This window comes from Medicago sativa, chromosome 4, assembly GCF_051527215.1.
Source record: "Medicago sativa cultivar Bolivia chromosome 4, Bolivia_mono, whole genome shotgun sequence".
Lineage (NCBI taxonomy): Eukaryota > Viridiplantae > Streptophyta > Magnoliopsida > Fabales > Fabaceae > Medicago > Medicago sativa.
The window spans coordinates 51,010,953-51,024,136 of NC_140752.1; the positions used below are offsets into that span (position 1 = coordinate 51,010,953).

At 36.9% G+C, this 13,184-nt stretch overlaps 1 protein-coding gene across 1 annotated transcript; it reads left to right on the forward strand.

Annotated features, from left to right (window-relative positions):
• Positions 1–8,698: 8,698 nt before the first annotated feature.
• LOC146929657 (uncharacterized) lies at positions 8,699–12,960 on the forward strand. The gene is made up of 7 exons (XM_085707380.1): positions 8,699–8,839; positions 8,969–9,653; positions 9,695–10,375; positions 10,508–10,715; positions 10,860–11,398; positions 11,723–12,553; positions 12,665–12,960. Exons 1-7 carry the CDS (start codon positions 8,699–8,701, stop codon positions 12,958–12,960), a joined length of 3,381 nt encoding a protein of 1,126 aa, XP_085563506.1.
• The last annotated feature ends 224 nt before the right edge of the window (positions 12,961–13,184 follow it).

The following is a 13,184-nucleotide window of genomic DNA, read 5'->3' on the forward strand; positions in this document are numbered from 1 at the left end:
TTCCCTTAGCCGGACCCGCTTGAATGTAACGTGGTAAGTTAGTTATTGCTCTGTTGTAGATGTGATGAATGATATCCTAAGCACAACTCCTAGAAAGATATGTTTTCCCTGAAAAAATGCATCGAATAACTTATGTTTTTCTTTCGTTACTTGAGGACAAGCAAAAGTTTAAGTTTCGAGTTGTGATGACAAGTCATCTTAAGTTATTCTTAGCATGTTTTCAGTCTATTTTAGTAGGTTACCAGCAAAGCAGAGGAGTATTAGATCAATTGCCTATGAATTCGGGACATTTGTAATGTTTTCTATATTTGAGTTTGTAATTCTATTCTTCCCGAAACATAGCAATTTTAGGGTGTTTTTGAAGTAATTCACGAAGAAATCAAGAAAATCAGGCCCACCAAGACATCCGAAGAATTATTTTGACCTTGGGAAGACAAAGAATGAAGATTCAAGAGGCATCATAAGACTTTACAAAGGGAGGAATTATGTTTCCAAGTTCCATGACATGTTAAAAATGAAGTAAACACCTCAACAGACGAAGAAAATAGGAAAACAGGAGAAAACACACTAAAGCGCTCGGCGAACCACAGGAGGCGCCAAGCGCCCCGGAAAAACACAACTAAAGCGCCTGGCGCATGCCAAGGGGCGCTAGGCGCCTCAATCTGGCAGGCACATTTGCCAGGCGCATGACTATAGGCGTTAGGCGCACCGTTTCTTGCAAAAAAAGTCACTTTTCGTGACTTTTTATCTCATGGAAGCCTATGTTTTTAGCCCAAGTTAGGTGGAAAATTTCCCTATAAATACCCCATTTCTCATTCACAATTTCTCATTCATAACGGGAGCAGTTGAAGAGATAGGCGATTCTAGGAGTCAAGGAGGAGTTCTATCTTCTCCTATCTTTTCTAGGGTACATTTTTATCTTTTTGTATTTTGACTTAGTTATTTTGTGTAACTAGATATTTTTGGATAATTATTTAATTTAATGTCATTTATTTTAGTATATTTTATTTTCGCTTTTAAGTTTTATTATGATTGATTTATTTTGGAAAAGTGCAACCCTATAATAGGTACTTATGTTCCAGTAGGTTTATGAGATAAAACAGTACTTAAACACATCAAAAGAAACACTTGGGGATGTCCGAAAACATCCCCAACTGCCCGGAACTTTCAAAATTATGGGTTATGTCCTGAATAACTTGCCACGGCAGAGACAGGCTCGCCAGACGAGTTACACAAAACAGGGAACCCAAATTTTTGGGTTTCTCTCGGAAACACACCAATTTTCCCCCAAAACCCCCCATTTTGATCCTAATTGACCCCAAAACGTTACCCAAACTTTATAAATAGTTATCATGCATCAAAATGACATTAAAATGAATTGAAACACAAGTTCATATAATCATTTCATCATAAATCTAAAATCATCTTCATTTTTCACAAAAAACACATATTTTCAAAAATTGATCCAAACTTATTAACAATTCAAACCCCAATGACATACAAACATATACAATCATATATCAAGTGATTTGAAACATGTTTGAACATTAATCATCCACAAAATTCATGGTTTTCACACAATTAAGCAAAAATAATCAAAAACAACTTAATTCAAACACCAACTATAAACTTGAAAATATAAACACTTCAATTCCATAAGATTCAACCTACCCATAATTACACATCAAATAGGAGCACAAAAATTAACATTTAAAATCATTAAAATCATAATCCAATCAAAAACAATTATGGCCCATAAGTAGAAAAAGAAGATTATAGCTTATTTGATGAAATAGAATTATCCCCCTTACCTTAAACCTTCAAAATCTCTAGTTTATGCTTCACTCTCCCCTTCTAGCTCCTTAGCTCTTGCTTCCTTCTCTTCTAAGTTCGTCCTCTTCTTTCTTCTATTCTTCTCTCTATCTTCTACTTTCTCTTTCTAGCCACTCTATCCTTATGAGAATTGTGAAATGTTTCTAACCCTAATTTTCCTTCATGAGTTAAGTATATATACCACTCTCCAATGGGCTAGGTTGCTAATATTCACAATGGGTCTAAAACTCTCACTAATAAATTCTAAAAAGTTACTACTCACTAACTCGCTAAAACATCGAATAATTACTATCTCGAAATAGTTACCACAAGTCACTACTAACTTAGTAAAAATAACTATTCACTCTAAAATTCTAAAATATTCTACATTGTAAAGTTACTAAAACATCCTCGCTCAACAAATGACCAAAATACCCTTAGCCTAAAAATGACTAAAATACCCTTCTTGCCTCAAAATCCACTAATCCTAATTCAAACACACAAGCAAGCAAATAAATACATAAAAACACATAAATAAATAATAAAATAATCCTAGCAAAAAATGGGTTGTTACACCTATTTGTACGAATGGGTAGACGACATGCAAGACAGATTCTCTTACTGGTACGAATTCAGTAACATACATGTGATATCAAAATCTTTAAATATGAGTTGGATAAATTCAGTAACATACCTCTGATATCCAAGAATGATGTGTAGATTTGGTACCATACGCATTTAGGGTCGAGTTTAGGGACATTGCATCCATGTTTGTATTTTATTGATGAGTTAGTCGAGTTTATGAGCATTGCATCCATGTTTGTGTTTTATTGATGAGTTGGTCGAATTTAGGTGAACTAAATTCATGTTTGTATTTTATTGATGAGTTATGAATAATAAATGAATAGTTGTATTTGTTTTCACTGTTGAGTGCTTACTTGTGATTATTAAATGATGATTATATGAATTGTGGATCATAATGAATATTTGTCTTTGTTTTAATTGTTTAGTGCTTACTCGTGATTATTAAATGATGATGATAAAGTATGTGGTTAATTGTGGTTTATGTATGTTAACTCTTTGACTCTACTCATGATGTTTTATATGGCATCATTCCTTGATTAATTTATGATTGTTTTATTGATTGTATGTTGTCCAATTATGCTCTTTTGATGATGTTTCATTATGTGTTTTCTTATTTGAACTATGTTGAATCTCGTGCCTATCCTTATTGTTTCATACACTATGTTCCTTGGTAGTTATATTCTTACCCCTTTGATGTTTTTTTTGTGCATCTTGTTTATGATGTAGATACTTATGTAGAAGAATAAGCTTAAGCTGCTTGGCCGCTAGTTGGCCGTCTTCGTCTTTTTCTTTTTTGGTTCCAATCAGTTAGATTATCGAGTCGCTATGATAATGTAACACTTGGGGCGAACTTAATTAAATTATATTGCAATTACCGTGATATTTGAGATTATGTTCTTAAGTGAAATTATTTAATTGATGAGAATATTTGAAGACATCTATTTGATATTTTGTTTTATTTCCGCTGCGAGTTTATATTTAAGTATTTAGGAGATAATCGTTGAAATATGTGACACCCTATATAGTATTTAGGCTAAAATATGCTTTTGGTCCCTGCAAATATAGCGAATTTGGGTTTTGTCCCTGGTAAAAAAAATTGAAATCAATCCCTGCAAATTTTTTTTTAAAAAATAGTCCTTGACCCCACTTTACTGATGACTTGGCTGGTTTTTTTCTTATGTGGCAGTTGGTGACCGTACCAACCAGAACACATGGCGCACACGTGGCTTTTTAACTAATTTAACATATTTTACAAATCATTTTAATAAAAATAAAATTGGTTTTTAAAAAAAAAACTGTAATTAAATTAAGAGGAATTAAGCACACGTTGCTGAAAGCTTGAAACACATTCATCTTCTTTATTTTGCAGAAAAATATACATCTTCATCTTCCACAACCCATTCACTCTACACCACAACTATCAACCTCTTATAATTGATCTACATCCTCAAATTCCTCCAAAAACCTAAATACAAACCCATACAATATTTTTCCAGAAAAATCAATAGAAAAAAACCCATACACGGATCCTTGAGACCCAATGGATTACATCAATGAGTTGAAGTAAAGATTAAAAATTTAGAATCAGTGCAACAAAAGGAATCAAAACCCACTGTTCCGATCTCTTCTCACACGGTTCCAATTTTTTCGTTCCAATCCCTCTCGTTTTTTTCATCGTTCTTCTCACACTGCTCTGATTTCTACTCCATCATTTTTCAGTTTCGATTTGTGCATATACAACACACAAGTTTCGATTTGTTTCATTCATCTCACTTTTCACTTTTGAGTTTTTTAAAAATCAAAGAATAAGGGACAATTGATGTTTTGGAGTTTGGAAATCACGAGAGTATAGATGGCGATGATATTACTTTATTAGGTTGTTGTCGTTATTGTTGTTAGATCTTGGACTGTTTTGGTTGGAGCTTGTAACGCCTAAATTTAAAAGTGTCTAGAATATTCAAATAAGCGTTAAACTGATATTGGATACATTAATTATACAACCAGAAAAAAACGACATCAAGTCGAAAATTTAATTACATCAACATTCCAAGGTTTTCATGTTACATCATTACACCAAAAGTTTGCCAAACGGAGTTTATATACAAAGATGTAACAACACGTCTCATAATATAACATAGGCATCACTAATCTACAACAAGGCGAATCCATGAAGTCACGATCAATCCAAGGCTTTTTCTTTACCTTTTCCTTGCACAACCTGAGAACCTGAACAAATAAGGAGTTGGGTGAGACATAATGCCTCAGTGGGTTCTTTCTAGCCCTAGGCTAGTGATAACCTCGGGGATACCTATGGTTATCACGTGTCTACATTACAACCTGGCGGTTGATTATACGTGTGTGGTCATATACCCTTGACGGTCGTGCAAGCTACCACCGTCTTGGCATCTCCTATCTTGTTATAGGCTTGCTAAAATCATACGTGCCATGGCGGTCGAGGGTTCCTATAATCGCTTTGCTAAGATACGCTAAAAGAATCTAAGCCTAATCATGAAAAAATCATGGCACTATCTAATACCAGACGAATAGGGTAACCTAAGATCGTCTTTGGCATTCTTTCATAACATGTTCATATCTAACATCATATCATAATCATGCAAGAATATATGTTCATTATTCTTTATGTTAGCGTTGTACAATCAAACATTAACTTGATTCATTTTACGGAGAGTCCCGGGTGGAGTAACCCCGAGTACACTCCCATACATGAGCGATGTACGCACATTGGACTCCGTCGGTGTCGTGCGGGTCCCTTACGGCTTGAACCATTCCCCTTGAGTCGAGAACCTCCCGTATCCCCCTGACGTGGATAACGAGAGACACGAACACCTACATCTTGCTTTAGTCTTGATCTTATGCATACATGAATGGTTAACTACATGAGTTAAATTCCTTTAACTCGGATCCTTGATCGATCCCTTGGGGTAATAACTTACAAGTCCATGAGCATAGAAAACATTCTTCGCATCATCATACATATTAATATAATCTACGTTCTAGTTCTCGACGACTACGTCGAGGCTCTAGTTCCATTGGATATTGCTTGTTACCCATTCAACTCATGCCATAACTCTCGATTACCATGCTCAATTATACCATATGATTACTTGTTTAATGATCAGAACATTTAAAAGAACCTATGCCTTGTAGCCTTGGTTGGAGGGCTTATTATTAAAAGTTTGCTTAAGGAAATTTGCCCGGGAAACACCCGAACCACCCATGACGAGCAAACAAGGAGTTTCCCCCACTGTCTGCTCGCCATGGCGAGTAAAGTTGTGTGGGAGGTGAGTAGCTGCTCGCCATGGCGAGTTGGAGGCGAGCAGGACCCCCTGTTCTGCCTTCTAGCTCGCTGTGGCGAGTAATAGCTCGCCGTGGCGAGTTATGACCGTCCAGGACATGTAAAAATGGTATTTTTGACCCAAAAACCTCAAAACAAAGCATCCCAAGGCATATCATGGTACTAGAAGTCATATAGAACCTGTAAAATAGCCATTGAACAAGTATTCACAAGTATAAAGATGCATGGCATGAAAGGGGTAACTTTTCTACATATAAACCCTAGAAAAATTATATAGTTTCCTTGCAAGCTAAAACACATCCCATGGTTGGGTACTAACTAGGAACTCACCTTAAAATAACATGAAGTTAAGCTCACAACCTCAAGACTTTGACAGCAAACCCTAAGATCAAAACCCTAGTTGAGAAATGGATGTTTGGTGAAGCTTGCTTCCAACTTATCACCAACAACTACCAAACCCTAGCCTTGCTTAGATTTTAACTTCTTGAAGGATTAGGAGAAGATTAAAGGAAGATCATGAGTAGAGAGGAGTAGAGAAGTTTGCATCCACACTTCACTAGCCAAAAACCCAAAGTTCTAACCAACACATGCTTGAATCCAAAGAGGAGAAGGATGAATCAAAGTTTATGGGTGAAGCTTGGTGATGAGGACCAATTTAATCTAGAGAGAAGGGAGAGCAAAGTTTCTCACAAACCCTAGTGAGAGAAAGAGAAATGAATTGTGAGGAAATTTGGAGTTAAAGTCCTTAAATAGTCCCTCGCCGAGCAATTACCGTTTTACCCTTAGCCTCAAACGCGCTCAATCTAACGTTATCAGGTAAATCATCGTATCATAAAAGCGGGATATTACAGAGCTTGGACTGCTATTGTTGGTGTTGGAGTTTCGATGGATGTTGTTGTTGTTGTTGTTTATGTTGACAGATCTGAAAAACTTGTGGGTATGTGTTTGAAAATAGGTTGTTTAAGAATGAAAATTATAGAGAGGGGTTAAGGAAAATATAAGTATGATGAACATTTATGGGTGAAGGATGAACAATTTGGAGATAAAGATGAAGAATAATGAAGAGGAATTTATGGGCAGAAGATGAATGCAGAAGCTACACAATATCAATGTTTTAATTAAATCTTTTTTAATTTCAAAAATATTTTTTTTCAAATTTATTAAAATGATTTTTAAATAATTAAAATATGTTAAATGCCACGTGTATATAATTGTACAGTCAGCAACAGCCACGTAAACTAAAATGTGCCAAATCAGCATGAAAGTGGGCCCAAGGACCTTTTTAAAAAACAAAATTTTTTGCAGGGATTGATTTCAATTTTTTTTTACCAGGGACCAAAACCCAAATTCGCTATATTTGCAAGACCAAAAGCATATTTTAGCCTAGTATTTATTATTAATTATAGTATTTTATTTAAAACAAACCTTGGGAATTTTAGGGTGTTACATGCCGCAAGAAAGTTCTCTTGGTAATCCTCATGAAACAGTGAATGACTTCAAAAAGGAACATGTTCTTACCAACAACAAACAACTATAAGAAGTTCTAGTGCCGCAAGCAAATTCTACCTCAAATGTTGTTCATGTGCATGATGCAACTGAGGTTCAAGAAGCAAACAATGTTTTTAAACTTTAACACAACATTAATCAATATGATAACTCCTCTGAGAGCGCTACTTCTGAAGCAGTGTCCTCTACGCAAGTCCCGTCTTATTTGAGTTCTATTTTGAAGAAGGTTGTGATGGATGATATTGATAGAATGAAAAACGCTTAGGCAACAGGTCATGGTTCTACGTAGAATGATAACGATGACAATTTTATTCCAAATTTAACAAACATGTCAAAGAAGACGCAATTCATAGTAGCTAGTGCTGTCGGGCCACATAACACCCGTTCTAGAGGTCCTCTTCCATCAATTTCCCAAAGAAGTTCCTTTATTGGAACATTCATGGAATAGACAACCCTGACAGTCAAGTTGCCTTAAAATATCTTTATTATACTCATAAACCAGACTTCCTATTTATCTCCAAACCGAAAATTTCTTTTGATCAAGTCCAATCTTGGTTTTAGAGGAGTATTATTTTTTTATACTCGTGCGAACAAAGGGATGGCAATTGAACCCAGGCCCGATGGATACCCGCAAAAAATACCCACAATGGGTAGGGTAAAACTCCGCTTTCATGGGTTCGGGTCTGGGTCCGGGTAATTACTCGCAAATTTAAATGGGTATGGGCACGAGTAAGGGTACTATACTACCAGCACCGCAACCCGCACATACATATTTATATAATATGATAAATAGTTTATTTATTTTTTTATGTATAATTAATTAACTTATTTATCTATTTAAGGCTAAACATATATCTAAAAACTACTTAATACAGTAATTGATCTCTCCTGCTGGTATACAATTTTTAAGGGATATTTTGGATGTTTTTTATTTGTTAAAATAGTACGATTCATACTATTTTATGAGTTTATTTGAAGAATTTTGGATCATAGCTTATTTAATTGTGATATTTTTATCGTCTTTTCATAGTTAAAGTGCGGATAATGGGTGCGGGTATAGGTACTAAGGTCCCCATAGGGTATGGGGAAGCGCACTAAAGTTGCTGCCTACGAGGATATGAGCTCGTGTATGGATATTTTTTACAAACAAGATAGCTGCCTTGGGTCATGATTGAAATGAGTTTTCTTGGTGGGATATTCTCCCTCCCAGTATATATGGGTACTTTTGTAGGGATATGTGTAACATCCCTAATTTCCATTTCTATTGATGTTTTTTTTGGTAACTTCCTAGTCCCCCTGTATATATTATCTCCCCACCTTTATTTTAGTAATATATATGAGCATTTGGGATTTGATTGGAGGTTGTAAGACGTGTCGGCCTAGTTGTGATGTCTTTCAGTCTCTTTGATGTCATTATGCTCTTGATTAAGCACAAAAAAGGGACTAAAATATAAAATTCTAGTGCAACCAGGCTCCTTCATGGCTAGTGCATGTGGGGCCAGCAGAGCAAGTGGGCCTCAAGATGAAAATGGGCCTAAAAAAAGGTCCAGAACTGAAATTGCTGATGAAGGTGACCAAGGAAAGGAGGTGCAGCAAGCAGGGTCTGTTTTTAATAATCCGGTTTTTGAAAAAAAATGAAACGGCGGGACCTGGCAGCCAGGCCCGCCGAGATTAATGAGTATTTTTGAATGGAATTACCGAGGCTTGGGAAACCTGCGTGTAATTCCTAAAATCAAATTCCTTGTTCAGTATTATAAATCGGATATCCCTTTTGTTTCAGAAACTATTGTTCATGTTAATAAAATCGAGGAATTTCGTTATTTATTGGGTTATGATTCTTGTTTTGCACCGGTTAGAAATAGTAGAGGAGGAAGTATTTCCTTGTTTTGGCGGAACACAATTAATTGTAGTATTGTTAGTTATTCTGCTAATCACATAAGTGCTAAAATTGAAGAAGCAAGTCGTGGGGTTTGGATATTCACAGGTTTTTATGGATATCCAGAAGTCAACAAAAGAAGAGACTCTTGGAATTTTATTCATGGTCTGGCTAGACAAATTACCTTACCTTGGTGTTTGATGAGGGACTTTGATATCCTTCATTCCGATGAGAAGAAAGGGAGGGCTACTAGACCCAATTGGCTCATTAGGGGCTTTCGACAAGCTGTGCAAGATGTTGGCCTCATCGATGTTCATATGGAGGGTTATCCATTCACCTGGTTTAAAAGCCTAGGTACCCCTCGTGCTGTTGAAGAAAAATTGGATAGGGCTCTAGCTACAAATTCTTGGATGCAGATGTTTCCTAATGCTAAGTTGGAAAGTCTTGTTGCTCCGTCTTCTGATCATTTTCCTATTGTGTTGGATAAAATCCGGTGGCATGTTCCCATAGTAGTAAAAGAACCTTCAAATTCGAAAATGCTTGGAGAATTGAAGATGGGTTAAATGATGTTGTTCGCAATAGTTGGTTGGGGAATGCAGGAACCAATGTTATCAATAAGTCGTCTGCATGTGCTGAATATTTGACTCATTTGAGCAAATCTCATTGCAATAAACTCCAAGTTGATATCGAAAATTGTCGAAGACAACTGAGCAGAAATCGTGGTGCCAATGGAATCCAGGAAGAAGTCCAATTTGATAACTTAAGGCAAAAACTTAATCATCTTCTTGTACAAGAAGATATGCACTGGCGACAGAGAGCCAAAACTCATTGGTACCGTGATGGAGATCTAAATACAAAATTCTTTCATTCTGCAGCTACCTCCAGAAAGAAAGTCAACAAAATTCTTTCTCTTGAAACTGATGAAGGAATCCGTATTACAGATGATTCGGGAATGCGAGCTATCGCGAAGAATTATTTTGATGAGTTGTTTGAAGGACATGAAAGTGTTCGTTCTCCAGTGATCAATATGCTAAACCAGGTGGTTGATGAAGATGATAATGTTCAACTAACAGCCCCTTTTTGCAGAAAAGAATTTAAAGAAGCAATGTTTGCCATGCAGCCTGACAAGTGCCCGGGACCTGATGGTTTTAATCCTGGTTTCTATCAACATTTCTGGTCAGTGTGTAGTGATGATATATTTCATGAGTGTTGTCAGTGGGTGAATGAAGGTCAGTTTCCCCCAACCTTGAATTCAACAAATATTGCCCTTATCCCAAAAGGTACAGAACAAAAAACTATGAAAGACTGGAGACCCATAGCTTTGTGTAATGTTCTTTACAAGTTGTTGTCCAAAGTTTTGGCAAATCGGCTGAAGTAAATTTTACACAAATGTATTGCCAATTCACAGTCAGCTTTTGTACCTGGTAGATCCATTTTGGATAATGCGTTAGTGGCTATTGAACTGGTTCATTATATGAAGAGAAAGACGAAGGGCAATGACAAAAGTGTTGCACTGAAGTTAGATATCAGCAAAGCGTATGACATAATTGATTGGTCTTATCTCAAAGATGTTAGGTTCAAGATGGGGTTTTCTGGAAAGTGGATCCAATGGATTATAACGTGTGTAGAAACAGTTGACTATTCTGTCATTATGAACAAAGTGATGGTATGACCTATCATTCCAGGACGTGAGTTACGGTAAGGAGACCTGTTGTCACCTTACTTATTTATTCTTTGTGCTGATGGTTTATCGGCATTAATCAGAGATGCAGAAGTTAGAGGGGTTCTTCAAGGTGTACGTGTTTCTCGTATGGCTCCGAGGGTATCCCGTTTACTCTTTGCTGATGATTGTTTCTTGTTCTTTCAAGCAGAGGAAAGTCAGGCAATTGTGATGAAGCAGATTCTAAACCAGTATGAGGAAGCGTCTGGTCAAGCTATTAGCCTTCCTAAGTCTGAAATTTTTTATAGTAGAAATGTTCAAGAACCGCTACAGCAATCCATTACTAACATATTAGGAGTACGTGCCGTCTTAGGAACCGGCAAGTATCTTGGGGTACCATCTATGGTAGGTCGTAGCAAAAAGGCAACTTTTGCTTTCATCAAGTATATGGTGTGGCAGAAAATAAGTAGCTGGAGCAGTAAGTGTTTGTCTAAAGCAGGAAGGGAGGTCATGATCAAATCGGTCCTTCAAGCAATTCCATCATATGTTATGAGTATATTCAGGTTACTAAACTCACTCCTGGATGAAATTGAAAAGATGATGAATGCTTTCTGGTGGGGTCATGGAGGCACAAGTAACAAAGGTTTGCACTAGTTATCATGGGAAAAACTTTCTGTTCAAAAAAATCATGGAGGAATGGGATTCAAAGACCTAGCGGCTTTTAATGTAGCAATGCTTGGTAAACAAGGATGGCAACTTCAAACGAATGCGAATAGCCTTGTTTCAAGAATCTTTAAAGCTCGTTATTACCCAAATAGCAGCTACCTGGATGCTAAATTGGGGCATAACCCAAGTTTTGTCTAGCGTAGTATCTTTAGTGCCAAAGTGGTTGTACGACAAGGTGCACGATGGAAGATTGGTTCTGGTTTAAATATTCCTATTGTTAATGAGCCTTGGATTGGGACAGGATCTAGTATCCCTCCGGTTGATTCTGATATGATGGCTCTTCAACCTTATTCTGTGGGGAATCTCATTGATCAAAATGAGAAAGTCTGGAACGAACCGTTGGTTCGTCATATCTTTGCAAGTGAAACATCCCAAAATATTCTGAACACTCCTCTTCATCAGCAGGTTCAGATGGATAAGTTGGTCTGGAAGTCGGAGAAGAATGGGTATTACTCTGTCAGAAGTGCTTATCGCATTTGCATTGAAGACGTTATAAACAATGATCACTTGCGAAAACCAGGGTATTGGAGTGGAATCTGGAGGTTAAAGGTGCCTCCTAAAGTCAAGAATATGGTGTTGAGAATCTGCAGAGACTGTTTTCCAATGCGGGTGAAGCTGCGTAGCAGGGGGGTTAACTGTCCATCAAATTGTGTCATGTGTGAAGATCCTCATGAGGATAACTACCATATTTTCTTTCACTTCCAGGCAACCATTGATGTCTGGCTTGCAGCAAATGTGTGGCATTTGATTTCTCCATCTCTGAACAAGTTTGATAACGCTCCAGACATCATTTTTAACTTATTGCAGAAATTATACTCAGCACAGATTGAAATCATCGTCACTATAATATGGAGCATATGGAAAGCTAGAAACCTCAAGTTGTGGCAACAGGTATCAAACTCGAGTATTACAATTTTGGAAAGAGCTAAACACCTGTTAGAAGGTTGGAGGAATGCGAATTGTAAGCAACATCTGACTAGTCAGAGTAACCTACCTGGTGCGCCAAGCACTTCCCACCAAAATGGGGATGTAAATCTCAATTGGAGGAAACCCAGAAGGGGAAGATACAAATGTAATATTGATGCCACTTTTTCAAATACTAACAATGAGGTAGGATTTGGAATGTGCATCCGAGACTCAGATGGGAACCATGTCCGTTCTAAAACAATGTAGTTTACTCCAGTTTGTTCTGTCGATATTGGGGAGGCACTGGGTTTATATCATGCAATTCGGTGGATACAAGAGCTTCAACTAACAAATGTTGACTTCAAGGTTGACTCAAAAAGAGTAGCCGATTATTTCAACAAAGGTCGTGGAGATGTCACCGAATTTGGTTCTATTATGGATAGTAGCATTCAATTATGTAGAAATTATTTAACAAACTCTCATGTCGAGTTTACTAGGAGGCAAGCGAATGAGGTTGCGCATGCATTAGCTGTAACATCTCGCTCATCAGCTAAAGGAAACTTTATCCGTTAAATGTATCAGAGGATTCAGGTTCATGGAAAGTGATTATGGTGAAGAATGTTAAGTACGACGGATGATATTTTTATGTAATATTAGTCAAGCACGGACTTATGTATCAGTGTCAGGCAAACACGCGATAAGGCGAAGGGCATTTAAGTAATCTCGCACAAGGGAGTATATAAGCAAGTTTGGCCCCAAATTATTCATTTTCCACTTCACTTTCTCTCTCTAGGTTT